The sequence below is a fragment of the Carcharodon carcharias genome, chromosome 10, assembly GCF_017639515.1.
Source record: "Carcharodon carcharias isolate sCarCar2 chromosome 10, sCarCar2.pri, whole genome shotgun sequence".
Lineage (NCBI taxonomy): Eukaryota > Metazoa > Chordata > Chondrichthyes > Lamniformes > Lamnidae > Carcharodon > Carcharodon carcharias.
The window spans coordinates 156,977,746-157,000,840 of record NC_054476.1 but is presented as its reverse complement, the minus strand read 5'-3'; the positions used below and the strand labels follow the sequence as shown (position 1 = coordinate 157,000,840).

The window sequence follows — 23,095 nt, the reverse complement described above, 5'->3', positions numbered from 1 at the left end:
GAGTTAAGGTAAAATACTTTGTGTATGTGGCACAAAGCAATGGTATGGAAAAGGTGATGCTGGAATGAATGGTAAAGAGAAAATGTAGTGTAGGCAGGCAGAAGACCAGATGGAGTGATAACATTATGGAACCAAGAGGCTTGAGTTTCACAAAGATTCTGAGAGCGATTCAGGATTGATGCAGCTGGAGGAGGAGGGTGCATGTTGCTACAGTAATGCTGCCTCGAGTTAACTGCACCACCCCACATGTAAAATGATTGTTCCATGTATGTCCCACAATGACAGAATTTAATTGATGCTTTTGGTTTTCAAAGTGTCACCAGTTCAACTTCCCCCTACAACCCAGGAGCTAGCCAGGATATTCTTTCTTGAATTAATTTGGCCTAGATGCACTTTCACTTGAGTCTAATGTTGCATGTATACAGCTTAATATGCATGTATGCAGTTTAACATGGTAGCTAATCAGTTTTAAAATAGGTTTCAAACCATGGTCCCATGAATGTCTTTTGAGTCCACAATCCAACAAGTTCATAGCATCAGGCATAATAGGCAAAGGAGGCAAGACAAAAATTAGTTACTGGTGTCGGCCATTCGGCCCCTTGAGCCTGCTCCACCATTTGGTAAGATTATGGCTGAACTGATTGTGTCTCAACTCCACTTTCCTGTGTGCCACTCCGATAACCTTTGACTTCCTTTTCAATCAAAATTCTATCTAACTCAACCTTTAATATATTCAATGACTCAGACTCCATTCCTCTCTGGGGAAGGGAATTCCACACACTAACGACCCTCTGAGGGGAAAAAAAAATTTTCCTCATCTCACTTTTAAATAGGAGACCCCTAATTTTTAAACTGTGTTCCTTAGTTCTAGACATCCCCACAAGGGGAAACATCCTCTCAGCATCCACCCTGTCAAGTGTCCTTAGGATCTTTTATATGTTTTAATAAAATTGCCTCTCATTCTTCTAAACTTCCGCAGCTATAGGCCCAGCCTGCTCAACCTTCCACTGTGAATGGTGGGAGTAAGATACTTCTACATGGGGAAGGAGAGTAAACCTGGACAACTCATCTGTAGTTTCCAGTGACTGGATGTACAACAGCGTGCAGAGGCCTGGCCACAAGTTGCCTCCCACGCTCTTGGCAAAGAAATGGTGCAAGGAATTTAAAAGCAGAAAAGAAAAGGCTATTGATGATGACTAACCTAAAATGAGTTTGAAACCTACTCCCTTGTCTAGTTCCAAGATAAATAATATAAAATCTTTGGTTTTACATATATTTGTTGTCACAAAAAAGGATCTGAAATAATACTCATGAATCTTTTGAAATTTGTTCTATTTTTGTGCTATCAGTACATGACTTCCCACATGCTGTTTGAATTCTGATATTTTCCCCATCTGGCTCAGATGCTTCAATATGTGCCTAGTGATAACAGTAAACCTTAAACACCAGGGCTGTTGTAGAAGATAAGGATTTTTTTCCCTTTAATGTTAGGTTCAGAATAGAGTGATGTTCGTTTTGAACATTTACTGGAAGAAGAATGAAAGGAGATTAATATATTTAGCACTTTATCACATCTCAGGAAGTTTCTTCATGTACAGTGAATTACTGTAAAGTGCAGCCCCTGTAGGCAAGCATGACAGTCATCTTGTGCACAGCAATGTCCTACAACGGCAGTGAGATGTTTTCTTTGTCTGTGCCTGTTGAGAGGGACAAATGTTGGCTGAAGAGATCATTAGTACTAGCTGCCCTTCTTCAAATGGAATCTTTAATGTCCACATGAGTGGACAGATGGGGCTTTGGTTTCACATCTATTTCAGAGGATAGCCCCTCCAGTGATGCAGGACTGTATGTATGTTCATATGTTCCATACTCCTACACTGAAATATCAAATTAGATTATGTGCTTAAATTCTGGTGGAGCCCCTAATCTACTAACTTAAAGCTGAGAGTGCTATTAACTGAGCCAAACTAATAGAGGTTAAGGCAAGTTACCTATTTGAAGACAGCATGTTCAGATGGAGATTAAATTTTTAATTTATTGAAAGTATTCTGTATTTCATATTGGCATACTACTTTGAAATTGAGATGTTGAATTTTTTATTGTATTGACTAAAGAGCAAGGGAGTAAAACACACATGATCAACCCTCAAATATTACAAGAGGCCTTGGGCACCTAATTGAGAGAGAAAAGGTAACCAAAAAAAAAATAAATAAATGATCAGAATATGGAGTCAAACATATTTAGGTGTGGATAATGAGGACCAGCACTTGACACTCCAGCACATTAATAAAGCAATGCAGCATTATTGAAAGTGCTGTCTTTCAGGTGTGACACTAAATCAAGGCCCTGTCTGCCTGTTGAGGTGGATGTTTAAAAGTCCCTTAACACTGTTGAAGAATAACATCGGGTTCTATGAGTGTGCTGGTCAACATTTTGTCCTCAGCCAACAACATCAACCTTCATCCCATTGCTGTTTACTCTGTGCAAGGCTACCACAATATTTCTCAATATTAACAGTTACTGCAAAATGTGTAGTAGTTTGAGATGTTTCTCTCAGACATGATAAAGTGAGATATATAAATGTACTTACTCCATTGCTTTGTGACTTGAAAATGTTTTAACAACTTCATTACTTCACTAGTCCCAGATGCCAGTGCCCAACTGCCATTGGTAAATGGTTCAGATTTGTTCCTGCTCCACCTTTTTCCCCATGCCAGTTTCTTGGCAATTCTCTGTTTGTTAATGTAGTTCTCCCTCTCCTGTCTCTCCACATGTGTGTTGCCTCATCTGCTGTTCAAGAAGATTCTTTAATTATTTTATGGATCTGGATATTGTCAAGGTTTGAGCTTCAAAGGAATCCTGTGTAATAGTCATGTAAAAACTCACAACAAGAGTGAGGCAATGGCACTTTACAGAGATCAAGGGCTGGAATGTTTGTCTTGGCAACCACTGCAATGTGATGGGTGTCATTTCTCTTACTTTTTTTTTAAAAAGTCACTTGGATTTCAATTTTACCACAGATATGTTAAATATTTTTGAACTTCTTACTGTAGATCTTTGTCTGAACAGCTGACCTTTTCAGTAGACCTCTGGTTCTGCAGTTATGTTGGTCAAATGTTTCACCTTTCATCAGCTGTAATGTTTAACTCTGTGCAGGTAAACGGATTGCCTCCATGTAATAAATACACTTGGGTTGTAAAACTGTTAATGTAGAATGTATTTAGGATTTCATGATTCCTTCTGCACAGAGGAGATACTCCAATTGTTCCTCACTAGTTCCTCCTTTATTCGTGTTCCCCACTTCCTCAAAATCTCCCCTTCACTTTCTTGCTCTTTTCCCTCCTGGTACTACCTCCTGCTGTACTTTATCCTCTGTTTTCTAATATATGTAGAACTTGGGATGGCTCTGGCTCTGTCCTGCGTTCACTCGGTGAATTTTACAGACTGCCTATGTTTGTAGATCTAACCCACTGCACGACTAAGCTGGCATAGTTTTTACTGACTTAATTTAGATGCATGAAATTGTGGAGTACTGTTTTGAAAATGCCAGAATGAGCAGGGTGTAAATCTTGTTTTTGTTTTCAAACTCTCCATGGCCTCACCTCACCTTAACGATTGCCCTTGTGCCTTGCGCCTCCTTACAGACCCTCACTCAAAGTTTGGACTTCTTAATGCCAATGCTTCACTGTTGTTGGCTGCTTGTTCAGCCCATACACTTTGCTGTCTGGAATTCACTGCTGGGTTTTTGCCTGGCCTATGGACAAAAAACCTTCTCAAAACAGTAGTTTCTGTTCTGCACCCTAACCACTCCATTTTTTCACCTTTCCCCATATTTATTGCCCACCCTGTGCCGCTTCAGTTTGTTGTAAAGTGCTCTGTGTTGTTGCAGTAAATGAAGTGCCACTCTGCAGCGAAGCTTTATTGGGAACCCGGAGAACTATTTCAAATTGGGTAGCTAGGTGCAGGGAGGAACCCAGTTTGATTTTTGTTTTGCTCTTAAACAGCCAGATTATCCTTGACGTTGTCAGAGCTTGTCCAATGTTTCTCACCAGTTGACTAATTCTGGATCTGATCATCTGTTTTCACAAAACGGCCACCTTAAGACGCTTTTCTTTGTCTGTTGCCAGTCTCCTGTTAAAGGGCTTATGAAAAAGAGATGCTTGTTTTCTATTCACCCACCTTCTATTCTTGGAACTCATGAGGAGAGAATGCCAGTCCTGCTGAGGATATCACAGGTCTGCTGTCTGTGGGGCTTTTATGACTGTAATTTTACAATTCAGGCTTTTCTCCCTGCCTGCCGTCCCAGTACAAAAAAGTTGAAAGAATTTGAGCTGACCCCCTGTCTGTCCCTTTCCCACTGCAAAGTACCACGTCCATTGATGTGGTTTAGTGCAGACAATTCTCAGATGTGGCTGGCAGATTTGAGTGTTGGAGAGGGCGGAAAGCAAACATCTGTGCTACAATGTCGATATTTGCAAACCTTAACTCTTAGAGTGCTGGCAAATTCGTCAGAACTCACTTTTCCTTGGTCATGCAATTAGGGCACAGAAGGAAGCCATTCAGCCCTTTAAGTCTGTGCTGGCCTTTAACACCTGGTATAAACATTTCAAGTACACTGTCAGGGATTTGTTGCACTCTTTATTAAAAAAAGTGAAACATAATTCGTATTAGGAAAACTACAGCATTTTAATCTGGCATGCTTTGGTTAAGAAAGATACGGAGCACAGAATTTCCTGGTTAAAGCAGCACAAGAACTGCTTGGATCCACATATAGTGCATTCAACATCTTCAGAATGTTCCCAATTTCTTTACTAGCCAATGCATTAATTGTATTATTTTACGGATGTAGGAAAATGTGGCAGCCAATGGGTCCACAGTAAAGTCCCGCAAACAGCAAATGTGTTAAATCACCAGGTAACTTGAAAACTCAAAGGTAGGCAGAGAAGTGGAGGGATTTAGTGCAACAGTTCTGAAGAATAGGGCTGGGGGAGCTGAAAACTGCACCATCAGTGGGATAAATGGAGGAGGGATTTGTATAAAAGTTGCAGTGTACATGTTAGGGGGGAACTTGAAGGCAAAATAAGAATTTTAAATTCAACATGTTGAGGGATATGAAACTAACGTTAAGTGACCACAGGAGAATTGGGTGAGTGACACATTATAGAGACAAGTTAGATAAAAGCAACATACTGTGGATGCTGGAAATCTGAAATGAAAACAGAAAATGCTGGAAAAACTCAGCAGGTCTGACAGGATCTGTGGAGAGAGAAACAGAGTTAACGCTTCGAGTCCATATGACTCTTCAGAGTTAAGGAGAAGTAGAAATGTGATGAAGTTTATACTGTTTAAGGGGGTGGAGCAGGTGAAGCTGGATACAAGGTCAGCAATAGGTGGGGGTTAAGGAGAGATTGACAAAGGTGTCATGGATGCAAGACAAAAGGAGTGTTAATGGTAGTGGTAAGGGCTAAAGAAGGTGCTGATAGAGGCATAAAGATAAAAAAGCAGAATGTGTGAATAGCAAAACAAGGGTCAGCACTCCGTGAAAGAACAACATGGAACAAGTAACAGATGGCCCGTTTAGGGGTGGGATGGGGGTTGGAGAGAAAAGGGTGGAAAAATGGAATAAAAATGGGGGTAAAACAATGAATAAAAGTAAGTAAGTAAAAAATAAAAATAGATTAGAAGAGGGATTATAAAAAGTGGTGAAGAGAGAGGAGAGAGTTCATGGTCTGAAGTTGTTGAACAAGTTAAGAGTTTATAGGGAGCAGCACAAGTGGAGAGGTCAATTCTTTTTATTACTTCTTATGCCATGGGTATTGCTAGCAAGGTGAACATTTCTTTTCCATTGCTTAGTTGCTCTGAGAAGGAGATGATGGGCCTGTCTTGAACTTTGAAGGTTGTTTAATACAAACTGAGTGGCTTGCAGTTCAAATGTGGCGGCAAGAGTTTAAAAGAGGCATGAGATGCAGCGATCCGACAAGAGTTCAAAAGCAGCGTGAGAGGGAGAGATCCAGTGAGAGCTCAAAAACGTGAGAATGAGAGACCCAGCAAGAGGTCAAAAAGTAGTGTGAGAAGGAGACACCCGGTTAGGCCATCCTGTGGACTGACTGTGTACTGAAAAAAAATTAAAGTGTGATGTCACAGGGAAAAACGTAATTGATTGATAGAAGTTAATTAAGAAAAATGATTAATTAAGTAATACATAATAAAGGTGGCAGGGCAGGTGATGTGCTGCGACTGCAGAACATAGGAGCTTCTGGACACCAGTGTGTTCCAGGGTAAACACATCTGCAGTGAGTATGCTGCTGGAGGAGCTTTGACTCGGTGAGATTGAGCTGGAGGCCGAGCTGTGGACACTGCAATGCATCGGGTGGAGGGAAAGTTACCTGCACATTTTATTCCAGGAGGCAACCACACCCCTTAGGATGGAGTCTTCTGATTTGGTCAATGGTCAGGGGCAAGGGGGGGTGGGACTGAGAGTGAGGCAGATACGTGGATCGAGAAGGTAGAAATGGAGGAGCCTCAGCCATTGCAGTTGTGTAGCAGGTTCGAGGTGCTTGCAGCTTGTGTGGATGAAAGTGGGGCCTGCAGGATGGATGAGCAAACTGACCACGGCACTGTGGTACAGGAATCCATTCAAGTGAGGTGAGTTAATAGGAATGTTGTGGTATTAGACGACAGTATAGCCAGGGGGATAAAACACAGTTCTGTGTAGCTAGGACTGAGAATCCAGAAGGCTGTGTTGCCTGCCTGGTACCAGGATTTGGGATATCGACTCAGGGCTGGAGAAGAACTTTGCAGTGGGAGAGGGAGGATGCAGTGGGAAGGAAGGAACCAGTCCACATTGGTACCAATGACAGGTGGTACTAGAAAAGAGGTTCTGCTTAGAATAGTGTCAGCAGCTAGGGGCTAAATTGAAAAGCAGAACCTCAAAGGTAATAATCTCTGGATTATCACCTGAGCCGCAAACAAATTGGCATAGGATAGATAACATAACCTGAATTGAGAGTGCAAATGGAAATAAATATGTATGATCTGGTAGCCAATACAGAGACATGGCTGCAAAATGACAATAGCTAGGGCCTGAATATTTAAAGGTACATGACATTTTGAAAGGACAGGAAGCTAGGAAAAGGTGGAGGGATAGCTCTGTTAATTAAGGGTAGACTTTTGCCCTCGGATGGCGGATGGACCCCACCGGCTTGGCGGTGGGCGGACAACCGACCCCCCGCCACCAAAACGGGGCCCGCCGCCATTTTGACTGGGCGGGCTAATTAAGGCCTGCCTGACGGGAAGCGCTATGTGCTTCCTGTGCAGGGGTGGGGGAGGGAATCCCCAACTGTCAAAGTGCGCTCTTTCATGCATGTGTGCGAATTAGCGCACTGCTCCCTGAGACAAGTCCTGTCTGAGGGAGATTAGTGACGGGTAAGAAAAGTCAAAAAATAGAAAAATTAAAAAATTATTAACATGTCCCCCTCATGTGACAATGTCACACGAGATGGGACATGTTAATAAAAGTAACATAAACTTTATTAGACTTTTTAAAAACGGACATGAAACCTCATCCCACCAGTGGATGAGGTTTCATGTATTATCAGAAGCCCGCTGGGGCTCCTGGCCTGCCCGCCAGCCTTAAGGTTGGACGGGCAGGTCTTTAATTATCTTAATTAGCCCGTCAATGGCCTTAATTGGCCATTGACAGGTCGGCAGGCGGACAGCTGATTTCGCTGTCTGCCCGCCGGGATAACGTCCTCCCAACGCCATCCCGTGTCATTTTCCCGTCGGCGAGCGGGCCCCGCCCCCAAATCACCAACGGGAAAATTCAGGCCTAAGGATGGCATTAGTACATTAGAGAAGGATGACCATAATTCTCAAGATCAAGGTGTAGAATCAATTTGGGTAGAGTTAGGAAAAAATAAAGGTAGGAAGTCAGTTGGGGGAGCAGTTTATAGGTCACCTAACAGTAACCACACTGTAGATTGGGGTATACAGGAAGAAATAACAGGGGCTGGTGACAAAGGTATGGCAATAATCGTGGATGATTTTAATCTACAAATAGATTATATGAATCAGATTGGAAGGATAGCCAGACCGATGAGTTCATAGTGTCTTCTGGAGGGCTTCTTAGCACAACCAGAAAGCAGGCTTTTCTACGTCTGTTAATATGTAACAAGACAGGATTAATTTGTGACCTCAAAGTAAAGAATCCCCTAAGTAGCAATAATCATAACATGTTTGAATTTTGCATTCAGTTTGAGGGAAGGAAGAGTGGGTCCAAGATTGGTGTTTTAAACCAAAGGTTTTTAAAGGTTATTATGAGGGTATGAAGACAGCTGGCTAAAGTGAACTGGGAAATTGGGTTAAGAGATGCCATGGCAGACATTTAAGGAGATATTTCATGACACTCCGTAAAGATACATTCCAGTGAGAAAGAAAGGTGAAGGACATACCAGTCGCGGTTAACTAAGGAAGTTAAAGATGGTATCAAGTTGAAAGAAAAAGCATGTGAAGATGAGTGGCAGGTCAGAAGATTGGATAGGATATGAAAAACAGCGAAGAATGGCTAAAAGAATACTAAGGAAAGAGAAATTAGAGTACGAGAGAAAACTAGCTAGAGATATAAAAACAGATAGTAAGAGTTTCCACAGGTACTTAGAAAGGAAAAATGTAAGTAAACTGAGTGTTAGTCCTCTAGAGATTGAGTTGGGTAAATTAATAATGGAAGATAAGGAAATAGCGGATGAATTCAACAGATATTTTGCATCTGTCTTCACTGTAGAGGATACAAATAACATCATAGAAATAATTATGGATCAGGAAGTGAAAGGGAGGGAGGAACTTTAAACAATTACAACACCAGGGAAAGGGCACTACGAAAATTATTAGAACTAGAAACTGCCAAGTCTTAGGGTTTTAAAGGAACTGGCTGCTGAGGTAGTAGATGCATTGGTTTTAATTTTCCAAAGTTCCCTACATTCTGGAAATGTCCCATCAGATTGGAAAATAGTGAATGTAACTCCTCTATTCAAGAAAGGAAGGAGACAGACAGCATGAAATGACAGACCAGTTAGTTTAACAACAGTAATAGGAAAATGATGGAATCTTATTATTAAGGAGGTGAAAGCAGGGATTTAAACACTCTCAATACAATCAGGCAGAGTCAACATGGTTTTGTGAAAGGAAAATCATGTTTGACTAAAGTATTAGCGTTCTTTTGAGGAAGTAATTAGCAACGTGGATAAAGGGGAACCTATGGATGTGCTGTACATGCTTGGGTTTCTTGAAGTCATTTGACAAGGTGCCACATCAAAGGTTACTTCACAAAGTAAGAGCTCATAGTGTAGGCGGTAACATGTTGGCTTGGATAGAGGATTGGCTAGCTAACAAGAAACAGTAGGCATAACATTTTCAGGTTGGCAAGATGTAACGAGTTGAGTGCCACAGCGATCAGTGCTGGGGCCTCAACTACTTATGATCTTTATCAATGTTTAGGATGAAGGGGTTGAAGTATAATTGCTAAATTTGCTGTTGACACAAAGATAGATAGGGAAGTAAGTTATGAAAAGGACCTAAGGGGTCTGCAAAGGGACATAGATTAAGTGAGCAGGCAAAAATTTGCCAGATGGAGAATAATTTGGGGAAATGTGAACTTGTCCACTTTTTGGCAAGGAGAATAGAAAAGCAGCATATTATTTAATGGAGAGAGATTAATGGACTCTGAGGTACGGAGGGATCTGGATATCCTGGTATATGAATCACAAAAAAAGTAATATGCGGATGCAGCAAGTGATCAGGAAGGCAAATGGAATGTTATTTATTGCAAGGAGAATGAAATATAAAAGTAGGGATGTTTTGCTACAGTTGTGTAGGGCATTGGTGCATACTATGTACAGTTTTGGTCTCCTTATTTAGGAAAGGACATAATTGCATTAGAAGCAGTTCAGAGAAGGTTCACTGGACTGATTCCTAGGATAAGGAAAGGTTGGACCGTTTGGGTCTGTATCCATAGGAGTTTGGAAGAATGAGAGGTGATCTTATTGGAACATAAAGACCCTAAGGAGACTTGACAGAGTTGATACTGAAAGGATGTTTCCTCTTGTGTTAAGAGACCAGAACTTGGGAACATGGTTTAAAAATAAGTGGTTTAAGACTGAGATGAGGAGAAATTTTTTCTCTGATGGCCGTGAGTCTGTGGCACTCTCTCCTCCAGAGATTTGTAGAGGCTAGGTCATTGAATTTTTTTTAAAGCAGAGGTAGATAGATTCTTGACTAACGAGGGAATCAAAGGGTATCGGAGGTAGCCAGGTTAGTGGCGTTGAGGCCTTAATCAGATCAGCCATAATCTTATTGAATGGCAGAGCAAACTCGAGGGGCCAAATGGTCTACTCCTCCTAATTCACATGTATGTTCATATGCTCGTACTTCAAATGACAACTCAGAATCAACCACACTGGTGTGGGACTGAAATCACATTTAGGTCACACTGGGTAAGAACAGCAGGGTTCTTTCTCTAAAGCACCGTGGTGCCCCAGCTGGGTTTTTACATCAATCCAATAGTTTCATGGGCACTTTTACTGATACCACCTTTTTCTTAACAGATTTTAAAAACTGAATTTCAATTCTCAAACTATTGTGGTTGGAATTTAATTTGTGTTCTCTAAATTATTGATTAGTCCAGGCCTTTGTCCACTAAGATATCCACTAAGCTACTGACCCCACAAGTGATAAAAGCATAACACGATAAAAATAGAGACTGTAGACCAGACATTATTGTAATAACTTGTTTTTCTGGTAAGAGAGGAAATATTGAATATTATAAAACACAGGACCTTATTAAGAATAATGCTTGGGAATGACTAAAGGGTATAATTTCATGATAAACTAAAATAGTGCATTATAAGTGTTTTGTGAATCTTCACTCAGCAATAATCATTGAACTACTGTATACGAGTTCAAGCAATTAGATTTTGTGTCCTTGATGCGACAGATCATATACATACAACTCCACTTTAGCCACAGGCGATATTCCTCAAGGAAGTCATTTCTCTCCTATTACTTATCTTCAATTATTTAAAAAGTATGTTGCTTTATATTACCGATTGAGATCAATGCCATGCCATGCTGTAAATAGTGAGGCTTGTTGGTGTGGTCTGGTATGTGCATATCATTGTGGATATCAATGTTGCGGGTTTGAAAATGCGTTGGAATGAAACTGAATAGAAACCATTCTTCTTACAGAGTTGTTATGATCCCCATAGAGATTGATATCTTCTTAGAAAGAAATCCCCACAACTCTAATGGAAAGAAAACAGCTGGACAAGATTTCACTTTTTAGAATTTTTACTGTAACAAACTAACTAAAATCAACATAATTTAATTATTAATTAACAGGTGAAGGATATTTCAAATAAAAAGGTAAATTTCATTTTACGTAATCGATACAGCAAAGATTAGTTGGCTCAGTTGACTAGATAGCTGGAATGTGAGCAGAATAATGCTAACAGCGTGGGTTCAATCCTTGTAGCATCTGTAGTAGTTCATGGAAGTCTACCTTGTGGCTAAATGCTAATTATCTTGTCACAAAGATATGCCTCGTGGTTACAAGCACTCACATTACTTCTGGCACAGATGTGGGATGCTGTGCAATCTGTCTTTCCAATGTGGCCTCCGCGATGTAGGGTCTCTGACTTCCCACTCAATCAATTCGACCTTTGAGTTGCATTATCAGCAGCCGTATTCCATCTGACGTTCTCGGATACAATAAACACTGACAAAGATGCACAGATCCTTCCTCGCTCAGGTCACAATTATCTTGATGATGCAGAACTCCCAGAGACTACCTTCTCTGATCTGTTTAAATGATCTGGTGGGCTCTGGCAACACTGAAACAACAGCAATGGGTCTGGCCCAATCCGCAATCCCATGCTCTTCCTGTCTTCAGCTCTCTGCTCTTTCTAATGGAATAACACACACACTAACAGTCTCTGCTGTATTCTCAGAGACCTGCTTCAACACCAGGATTTGTTTGAAGCCTGCCAAACAGAAAGCTGTTGAAAACCTTGTTTCCTTTTACACAAATTCTGTGTTCTGAAATGCCAAACAGAAAACACTGGCTGACCCAAAAGCACTGTAATTGGCTTTCTATTTACCCTTGCTTCTTAACTGTTCATCCTCATGGCAACCTCAAGTCACATGGGCATTTCTTGGAACCTCATGATGTCATAATCTGGAAACCAAGTAACCCTCTTTCAGAATACTCTCCAGTCAACTTTGGTTGTAAAGGGACATCACACAAAAGAAAATGCAGGCTTTTCCTATTACATGGGCCATCACAAGATCATTGAACCTTTTTTCCTATTCAAGTATACTTTTTCAGGAACAAATGAAATGACTATTACTTGCAGAACCAGGACCCTACACTGAACACTTACAAAAATTTAGGCCTTGGTTTAAACATGTAATTGTGTGGCGGGTGCCCCACAGCTATTTCATGCTCGAATGAGCATTAAGTTGTTGCAGGCGGGACTTCTGCCTCTCACTTGGGAGGAAACCCGCCTTAGGGAGCTGCCAGCCAATCAACAAGAGCTGCATTGGACTGAAAAGGAAGTGCACCAACATGCCTGAGCCTAAGTGCTGGAGCCAGAGGACAAGGTAAGTTTAAGGGGCCCCTGGGTGGGGAGGGTAGGGAAGGCATGCGGGGCACAATGGGGGCAATTGGGATGTCAGGGGGAAAGGCTGGGGGGTGGTGGGAATGTCCAGCAGCCACTGGATCTTAAGGGTGGTGGGGGAGGGCTTCTGATGGCTTCTCCCCCTTCCCACCTGAGATCTAGGCCCATTCTTTTTCGGGCTTCCCCCGCACAGGTAAATCCTCCTGCCAGCCTCAAAATTGAGGCTGGGTGGGAAAAGGCCCTTAAAGGGTCAGTAATTGGCCACATAAGGGCCTTAATTGGAGCAGGAGCAGGCTTCCTGCTCAAGGCCTTGCCCGCCCCAGTGTAAAATCGCTACATGGTCAGAGCAGGCGGAAGTCGGAGGGAATCCTGTTCCTTCAGTTTCACGTTCCTGCTGCCTGAAGACCAACTTCATTCAGGGGAATGTGAAATTCTGACCCATAAACTGAAGCTAGTGTGCTTCATGTAGATAATTTGAGACCACTGCTGATGCCAATGTTAAATTAACTTCTCAGGGCTGCACAGGAGTGGCCCAGGATGTTTTTCACTGGTTCTGCCTGTGGAGTAGAACCTGAATTCTTATGTGACCTGACAGCCTGATGTTTTATAAATGCAAGTTCTATATGGAGCATTGCGCATCATCAGAATGTCCCAAAGCGCTTCACAGGCAGTGAATTCTTTTTTTTGAAGTGCTGATACTGTTCTTACATGAGCTTTGCAGCTTCTTTCTGCTAACCTGCACTTTCTGTAATTTATTCTTGTGTGTTGACCACTGGCAACCGGCATGGTGGTCAGTTGACCCATTCCTTGTTTTCTGCCAATGTTGTTTTACAACTGTATCTTGGGGTGGGGTGTCTTCACCCTCTTTTTTTTTTAACTTCCTTGTTCTCACATGACAACTCCCTCATGTACCAATCGGCACCTTTCAAAATGGTCCCAATCAAAATTGGCTTGATGACCCAGTGACATTTCAAATAGCACAGCACTGATGGATTGGTGCTGAACAGCAGCGCTACTTAGATGGCACCTTTAAGATGTACAGAACTTTTTTTTATTCATTCATGAGATGTGCGCATCATTATTGCCCATCTCTAATTGCCTTCAAGAAGATGACGCTGAGAACCCTCCTTGAACAGCTGCAGTCCATGTGGTTTAGGTACACCCGCTGTGCTGTTAGAGAGGGAGTTCCAGGATTTAGACTCTGACAATGAAGGAGCACATATGAAAAAGCAGGGAAATCATTCCCAAACTTCTAAAAATGTGTAAATTATTTAGCTGTTTCAAGAGAGTTTCAGGCAGTGTTGTTACCCTAATAATCAACACGTTACAAATTGAAGCTTTTATGAATGGTGCTCAAAATAGATTCAAGAAACTTCTTATTTATAAGTTTCTTCAATCTACTATGAGCCCCATTCATAAAAGCTTCAATGGCAGAGGCAAAGCAAAATTACCAAATGAATTAGACACCACACTAGAACTAAAACAGTGCATAGCTCAAGTTTCTCAAGTACAGGTGGGGATGGTAGATGTCTTTTTATGAAGAGAACAATGCTTTTCTCTTTTTTTAATGAGGGCCATTCTACATTCCTAAATCAAAAGTATGTCGCTGTATTCTTGCTTGGCATGCCATGTTGTTGTTACAGTCCTAAGCCTGTGTTAGGTGGAACATTCTGTACTTATTCAGGTTTGGACCCCTATCTACATTCCATGGTTAATGAGGTTTCATGTGGTGTCTAACCCATCCTGTGCTGTTCGAGAGAAACCTTCAGTGCCTTCCAAAATGCATGTGTAAAATTGGCCATGCTGCTATGTAACCTCAAGTTCTCCCCTTATAATTCTGATTATAGATTGTCTGCAAGGCTAAATGTATGTGGCATTTTTCTCAGCCTGTATGTCAAAAATCAGATTTATTTGCTGCTGTCATACGCTTTGGCCTGAATTTGTAGCTCGGCGGGTAGGCACTTTTGGCCAGGAAATGGACCGCCGACTGTAAACGGCCCCCGATCGTGATTTCACGCTGGTTGGCCAATTAACGGCCAGCCAGCGTGAAGTGTGTGCTGAAAAGCACAGCACTGCCAGGGTGTGGGCAGGAGGAGGGTGGGCGATGACATCAGCGTGGGCGAGCGCTGAGCGAAAGCTCCCTGAAGGCAGAGAGCTGCCTCAGGGAGCTGCAGATTCAGAAGTGTTCCAATAAAGTTTCAGAAAGCAGAGGAAAAAAATGTCTTAAGCATCACAACCAAGCACCTGAAAATATAGATGATAAAAATGCCCACAGATTTTTATTTTTATTTTATTTCATTATGGAAGCCTCTTGAATGAGGTTTCATGACAAACGTAAAGGCCGACTGGCCGATTTGCCTGTCCGCCAACCATAAGTTTGGACGGGCGACGAAATATAGCAGGCAATTGCGCCGATAATGGGCTTAATTGTCCTGTTAATTGTCGGTGGGTGCGTTTCCGACTTTTGTGTGTGCCCGCCATGTGAAATATCGAGCAAGTGTGCGATGACGTTGGGACACTCGCCCGACATCATCTCGTGTGATTTCACACCCAATTGGGTTGGGCACACGCCCGCTCGATCAACGTAAAATTCAGCCCCTAGGTTAACTTTTGAAGGAGCAAATGAAAGAAAGGGCTTACTTTAACTCTACAAGACCTCATGATGTTCCAAAGCATCTTGCAACTAGTGAAGTACTTTTCAAGTGTAGCCAACGGTGCATTGTAGGAGAAAGAGCAACCAATTTGTGCACAGAAGGTCCCACAAACAGTAATAATGTGGTCATGAACGGTTACAATGTTTTAGTGATATCTGTTGAGGAATAAGCATTGTCAGAACACTGGAGAACTCCTTTGCTCTTTAAATAGTGAGAAGGGATCTTTTATGCCCACCTAAGAGGGCAGACTTTGGTTTAATGTCTCATTGGAAAGGTGGCACGTCCAACAGTGCAGCCCTCCCTCAAGTAATGCACTGGACTGTTAGCCTAGATTTTGTGCTCAGGTCTCTGGAATAGGAGTTAAGCCCACAACCATCTCACTCAAAGGTAAGAGTGCTGTCAAATGCATCACAGCTAGCACCATAAACAGAGTAACCTTCATTAAAAAGTTTTATATGTGTTACTCAGCTTTCATATCCTCAGGACATCTCAGAAACGCTTAACACCAAAGAGTTACTTTTGTGGATAAGTGCAACAGCCAAGTTTGCGCACGGCCAAGTACCAGTAAGAAGCAAATGAATTAATAGCCAGCAGTAACTTGTTTTTGCTGCTGGTGTTATCTCTGTCAATCAATTTGAATATCAGTTTGTGAGTGCAGAACTTACTTTAATATCCGTTTATTTTCACAGCTGGAGCATATAAGTTCAGGAAATTCTGATTTTGTTTTGTCAGGGTTCGAGCTGCTCAGACCGAGCTGGGACAACAGATCCTGGCAGATTTTGAAGAGGCCTTCCCATCCCAGGGAACAAAGGTGAGAATGTCCTGCTAAAGTTTAGTTTTCCCATCCTACTCGCATTGATTTTATAACCTCTTGAATGCCTCTGTCCGTTTTCTGTCTTCTGACTTTAGCGTGACTTTCTGTGCACTTGTGCTGCCAAATAATTTGATTAATTGTCCAAGCAGATGGAATGAATTGTTGATCTGGTCCCAGACCCTTGTCCAATGTAAATAGACAAAGAAAAAATTGTGCACAAAACAAAACCAGAAAGGTTGGGAAACTTATCCAGCCCATTCCAGATGAAGATCCTTGGTCAGTTCTGAAAAGCCTGCGCCCAAAATGCTAATCTCTGTTTCCTATTTTGAAATGCTGACCAACCTACAATATATTTCCAGTATTCCTCATCTCATTTTACCAGTTATTGTGAACTTAATCATGAAGGCAGCATTGAGTTTCAAAATCAAAATGTGTCCTGGCTGTCATGTGAGAAACTTAGAATCGTAGAATATAGGAGCAGGAGTAGGTCATTTGGCCCTTTGAGCCTGCTCCGCCATTCATTATGGTCATGGCTGATCCCCTATCTCAACGCCGTACTTCGATGCTCTCCTCGTACCCCTTGATAGGGTATGCAACTTTGTGTTTGGATGTTCTACGTCAAGATTTCATGTTGCTGCTTCACTCATCCAGTTTTCTAATCGCATTTCCCATTCTTAGCTCTGCCATTATGTGGAGCCATGAAGTTGGAAGCCTGATTATTTCGCTACATAAAAAGAAGGAAGAATGAAAAGCAAGTCATCTGAGGATACTTATAAGCTCCTTCAATGATCAGCCTAAAAATGTTGTTGGTAGGGGGAATTGTTGGTGTTGTCTGAGATGCAGAACGGTGCTTTTGGGAATAAAAGCTGCAGAAAAAGACCTTTAACATAAAATGCAGAGGAATTAAGTTTTTTTTTCTTTTTTGCATTGAAATAGTATTGCAGTCAAAGTTAAATGACCTACAACAGCAAGTTTGCTTTTAATAATTGATATGCTTTGGTACTATCCTTATTTGATGATTAATTGAGCTTGACCTTTGAACTTAAGTTTTTCAGCGTAGCCTCAATTTGGCAAGATAGATGTCATAAAATAGATTTTTCTGGTTGAGGTTTATGAATCTGTCGCACGTTAAACACTTTTAGAACTAAAAATGTGTCATACTGAGCTACAGCCACGTTAACTCATACTCTCAAAACTGCAAAACGTTTGTTCAACCAATTTTTAATGACCAGTATTGAATTTTATGATTCAGCAACACATGAAAGAGAGAAGGTTCAGTTTCTAAAATGGAGAAGATATCTCATAATCATTGGGTTATGATAACCCTTTTTGGAGATCTGTTATGTAAAACCTTTTAAAAATGTATGTTGCATTTACTGGATATCTAATTGTTAGTCGATTTTCCTTTTTTATCTTTGCAGAGACCAGCGGGTCCCAGTAACGTACTGCGCGATGCCTGCCTTGTTGCCAATGTGTTGGATCCAAAAATTAAACAGGAAATCATTAAAAAGTTTACAAAGCAACATCTTTCAGAGTACCTTGTTCTGTTCCAAGAAAACCAAGATGTAAGCACGAAGCTGAATGAATACTTTAACTTACAGTAATTATTAGAAGGCCCAAGAGGCAGGCTTTGTTCTGCAATTGGCATTTGGGACTACTGCAATATTTTACAAAAATGAAATTTGGGGTCTTGCTGGATGAACTCAAATTTGCATTTCAGAGAATTCACACTTTGGAAAGTTAGCTTTAAAATTCCTGCCCCCTGTGGAGTCACCTGATTTCAAACAGATGGTCATTGGCTTCGATTCCTAGGCCAGGGAAGAAAATATATCGGCCATGGCTCCAGCTCCTGATTGCTGTCCAGTAACTCCGGTTGGAAGGATCGGGCTCAGATGTGGTGGTCTCCATGATCTGAATGTTCTGCTTGAATTCGGTGTAAAGAATAGCCAGTAGGTTGTGTTTCTAACGAAGGCCTAAGATCTCAGTGCTTCCAGGAGCGTAGGGGAGAAAATTAAATCGTTATCCTAGAAATACGAGAATGTATAAATTGTTATTGTAATAGCTGGTTTAATAGAAAAGCAAATTTAAGGGTAGAGCTTACATGACCTTGCTAGTTTAACAGGAAGGAGCTTATTATGAATTTGTGAACCACTTGACAACGCTGCATTCCTCCTTCTGGACTCATGCAGATCGATCGATTCATGACTGTGTTGGGTCAGAGGCCATGAAGTAGACTAAACAGTAATCCGATAGTCTGTTACTCCCCACTTTAATGGCCGTGCCCCTTGTGCCTTTTAATGTAGTTAACCTGTTGTTGCAGCTCCGGCATTGAGATGTCAGTTAAAGTGAGGCACAGGCAAATTGGTCTGATACTCAGTCATATCTATTTTAAGCCTCTTTCATGTTGTGCTTAGGTGTTGCACCAGAGTCACCAGCTCCCAAGATGTGTGTCTTAACATAGTGATCAGCGCCCCAAAGTAAACTTGCTGTATTTGCTAAGGCTGGACGACAAGAATACTTAAGTGAACGTAACAAGTTTACTTTGGGACTGTAAGCGATTTGCAAATTGACTGCTGACAAACAGCTGTCAAGGGTATGCATTTAGATCACAAAAGGAAAACTGCACTGTGTTCTCAGCATTTTATTTTAATGCTTTGGCTAGGTGGCATGGCTGGATAAGATAGATCGACGCTATGCATGGATTAAACGGCAACTGGTAGATTACGAAGAGAAATATGGCCGGATGTTCCCACAGGAATGGTGCATGAGTGAACGGATCACTGTGGAGTTTTGCCACGTCACCAGGTATAAAGTGCGCATATGATGATGTTTCACAAACCTGTTAGGTTTTTTTAAGTATGTAACTAGTAGAATAGATAAGTGGGGATCCAATATATATAGTGTATTTGGATATTCAGAAGGCTTTCAATAAGGTTCCACATAGGTTACAAAGCAAAACTAGAGTACATGGGATTGACAGTAATAGACTGGCATGGATTGAGAATTGGTTAACAGACAGAAAGAGTGTAGGAATAAATAAGTCATTCTCAGATTGGCATGCTGTGACTAGTGGGGCATTGCAAGGATCAGTGTTTGGGCCCCAGCTATTCACAATCTATATCAGTGATTTGGATGTAGGGGCCAAATGTAATGTTTCCAAATTTGCTGATGACACAAAACTAGGTGGAAATATGAGTTCTGAGGAGGATGTAAAGAGGCTTCACAGGGATTTAGACAGGCTAAGTGAGTGGACAAGAACGTGGCAGGCGGAATATACTGTGGAAAGATGTGAAGTTATCCACTTTGGTAGGAAAAACAGAAATGCAGAGTATTTCTTAAATGGGGAGAGATTGGGAAGTGTTGATGCCCAAAGGGACCTGGGTGTCCTTGTTCATAAATCACTGAAAGCTAGCATGTAGGTGTAGCAACCAATTAGAAAGGCAAATGGTATGTTGGTTTTATTGCAGGACGATTTGAGTAGAGGAGTAAAGAAATCTTTTGCAATTGTATAGAGCCCTGGTGAGACCACACCTGCACAGTTTTGGTCTTCTTACCCAAGGAAGGATATACATGTCATTAAGGGAGTGTGACAAAAGTTCACTAGACTGATCCCTGGGATGGTGGGATTGTCCTATGAGATCGAGGATTTCTTACCACTAAGTAAGTGTAAGAGATCTAGGGTTTAGAAGAATGAGAGGTAATCTCATTAAAGCATACAAAATTCTTACAGGGCTCAACAGGATAGATGCAAGAAAGATGTTTCCCCGGCTGGGTGGGCGGAGGTCTAGAACCAGGGGACACGGTCCTGAATGGCTCATCTCTCATTCTGAGACTGAGATAAGGAGTAATTTCTTCACTTGAAGGGCAGTGAATTTTTGGAATTGTCTACCCTGTGGAGGCTCAGTCATTGAGTATATTCAAGACAGAGATCGATAGACTTCTAGTTATTAAAGATATCAAGATATATGGGGATAGTATGGGAAAATGGTGTTGAGGTAGAAGATCAGCTATGATCTAGTTGAATGGTGGAGCAGGCTCGAGGAACTCAATGGCCTACTCCTCCTGTTTCCTATATTTATTATTCACCTTTTTCCTTTATTTTTGTCATTACTATGAGTCCCTCTTGTCTTCCCAAAAGCAATGAAGGGGCATGATTTCCATAATTTACTGGTTTCATTAGACTGTCATCCCTTATTTTAAAAACATTCTTTAACAGTTTTCTCTCAACTGTAGGATGTTTATGGCCTTCCTCTCTTCAGCTGGTAGGGTCAAATAGTCTGGGTAGCTTGTAAGCACTGGTGAGACCACACTGTGATTAGACCACAGGAACTGTGCTTGAACAGTGTGAATTCAATGTTTTCAATCTTTCCGCCTGCACCTGACCCAAACTGGTGCAAAAAAGCCATTACTGTGTTTTCTCTAGTGATCTAGCTGAGGATTGATAAAGCATTGTCACTGAGGTTGGCCACACTCAAGTGGCAACTGAAACTATGAACCTCCCTCAAGAGCTCTCTAAAAGGGAGGTGCTCAATAGAACTGGAGGGATGTTCTGAATTCTGCTTCAACCTGTCAAGTTACTTCCTCTCTTCATTCCTTGAATATCTTTTTTATTTTGAAAATGTGAGAATGGGGATCCTGACTAAGGACAATTTTTTCCCCCCCCCTGTTTTAGGATTGAGCTGGCTAAAATAATGCGAACAAGAGCCAAGGAAATTGAAGTGAAGCTGCTGCTGTTTGCAATTCAAAGAACAACAAATTTTGAGGGGCTCTTAGCCAAACGATTCTCAGGCAGCACACTGATGGATGGTATAGTGGTAAGAAATTATCATAAAATAAATAAGTGTCCATGTTGAAATCTCCTTTGTCCTATTTAGTTCTTGGATCACTGGTTAGTACCATCACTAACTCTCTAGGCACAATTAAGACCCCCAAGATATGGGGGTCTCATCTATCCATCCCTTTATGCCTCACTTAGCTCACTCATTTGAATTTTGTTTATGCCTCACTTAGCTCACTCATTTGAATTTTGTTTCAACTTCCTTCCTGACCTCCATCCTCCTCGCGCACCCCTCCAGCCCCACACCTTTAGTTTGTCAGTTCCTCATCTAGTCTGTTCCCCCATGGTCCTGCCATGAAATTTCTTGTTTCCCTCGGTCTTCTCTCCGTTCTACTACCAAACTACAGGTTTTCGAAACTTAAGCCTGGCTAACCACCAATCCAATGAATGATTTGTTTGGCCTGCATGTTATTTAATAATGAGAGAGAGAAAGAGAACTTGCTACTTCATAATGCCTTGTCGTAATGGGGATGTGATATCTAATAAGAAATGCAAGCATGGGACACTGGTAGCCTAAATAGACACCGCTTTAGGCAGTCGGATGAGAACCTATTATACAAATTCATTGTGCAAGTAACTATTTAGAGAAAGACCTGAGACTTTCCCCAGTCAATCTTTTACCCCCAACACGGGGCATAATCCCAAAGTAAAGTCATTTCGTGGAGGAGGGTGGACCTTGGGTTCTAAAACCACCATTTATGCATCGTCAGTACGTTAACACATTTGCTTCTCTGTGCTCATTGCCCTAATGCATTAGACATTAGAATTGGTGTCTCTGCTTATCTGTAGAAAAAAAAACCTGCCTCACTTGGTAAATGGAATAGTCCCTACAGCAAAGGGAGCTACAACTGATAATGCAGTGGCTACACAGTATAAATACAGCGTTGTGTGTTAATTTTTCTGTAGCAAAACACCTTTGTTGGTCTCCAGAAAGTGCATTACAGCAATTGAATGTTCCAAAATGACCAATTTGAAGTGTTTTTTTTCAATCTGTACAGGCAGCTTTGGATTGTTGGCTGAGTTGCCAAGAAAAATGTCTATGGTCTTCTTCAAAATCTCAATGTTAGTGTCTGGTTTAAGTTTATTTATGCTCAAGAAACTTCCATTACATTTCGGCAGACAGTGTTAGTCAGATGCTAATGGTCCTTGACAGCCAGACCTCTGAACTCTTTCCGCATTCTTTGTGACTAATTACTTTCCCCGTGCCCACATGCCTGTCAGCAGTGACTGGCCTTTTGCAGCCCCTCAGGCCGGTGTCTGGGAATTTGCTGAGAGTTGGCTAAGAAAAAATGAGCCTAACCTGTTGGTGGGTTGAGTTAAGATGCTACACTCAGCATGCCATTATCCTTTGAGTTGGTGTCTGCAGGTGTTTTGGGCTCTCCCTATATAATATGGGGAGCAAACAAGTGAATAACAACCAAATGGCAGATTTACAGACACTCATTTTTCATCAGGCTGCAGTGTTTCACTTTTTTACGTTAATAGATTAGGCTGCTTTTACTGTAGAACACAATTGCCATTTGCAGGTCTCTTTAATGTAAAAGCCCCTTAAGTCAGTTCTGATGAAAGTTTATTGATCTGAACTGTTAACTCTTGTTCCCCCCTCCACAGGTGTTGCCCAACCTGCTCAGTGTTTTTAGAATTTTCAATTTCGTTCTTTACCTGTAATTGTTTTCCTTTTTTTTGACTTGCAGTTGTTATTTTCTTTAGTTTTAATATTTTTTCAGCTCTTCTACTGAAGGTCACCTTACATAATCTGGCCCATAGCATTCTCCTTATCCAAATTAACACTGCTATGCTCTGTCTTTGCATGTAATTTGTGCAGTTGCAGAGTGTCTCCCTTCACCAACTCCCTAAGATGTAACTCATTTTTTTAATGTTTGCTTCTTTACCTGGCAGCTAACCAAGAACCAACCATATACATAATAGGGTTGATTTAAGAGTATTATCAACAATGAACACTGACTACACATTTGCAAGATTATGAATGCACTGATATTCACAAGGTGGGCGCATGAGTTATATCTTCCATCTGGGGCAAGCTCCACACAGGAATGCAAGGTGAAAACCACTTGACTGAAGTGAGATAAAAACAAAAAACTGTGGATGCTGGAAATCTGAA

The 23,095-nt window shown here is 41.4% G+C and overlaps 1 protein-coding gene across 2 annotated transcripts in view; it reads left to right on the top strand.

Moving 5' to 3' along the window:
* Nucleotides 1-23,095, top strand: part of vps53 (VPS53 subunit of GARP complex) — a 267,763-nt gene that overhangs the window by 76,131 nt on the left and 168,537 nt on the right. For both annotated transcript variants that reach the window (XM_041197224.1, XM_041197225.1), the window contains 4 exons: nt 16,055-16,133; nt 17,558-17,701; nt 18,799-18,941; nt 20,809-20,950. In XM_041197224.1, the coding sequence (XP_041053158.1) occupies nt 16,055-16,133; nt 17,558-17,701; nt 18,799-18,941; nt 20,809-20,950 (508 nt within the window). The remainder of the gene's footprint in view (nt 1-16,054; nt 16,134-17,557; nt 17,702-18,798; nt 18,942-20,808; nt 20,951-23,095) is intronic.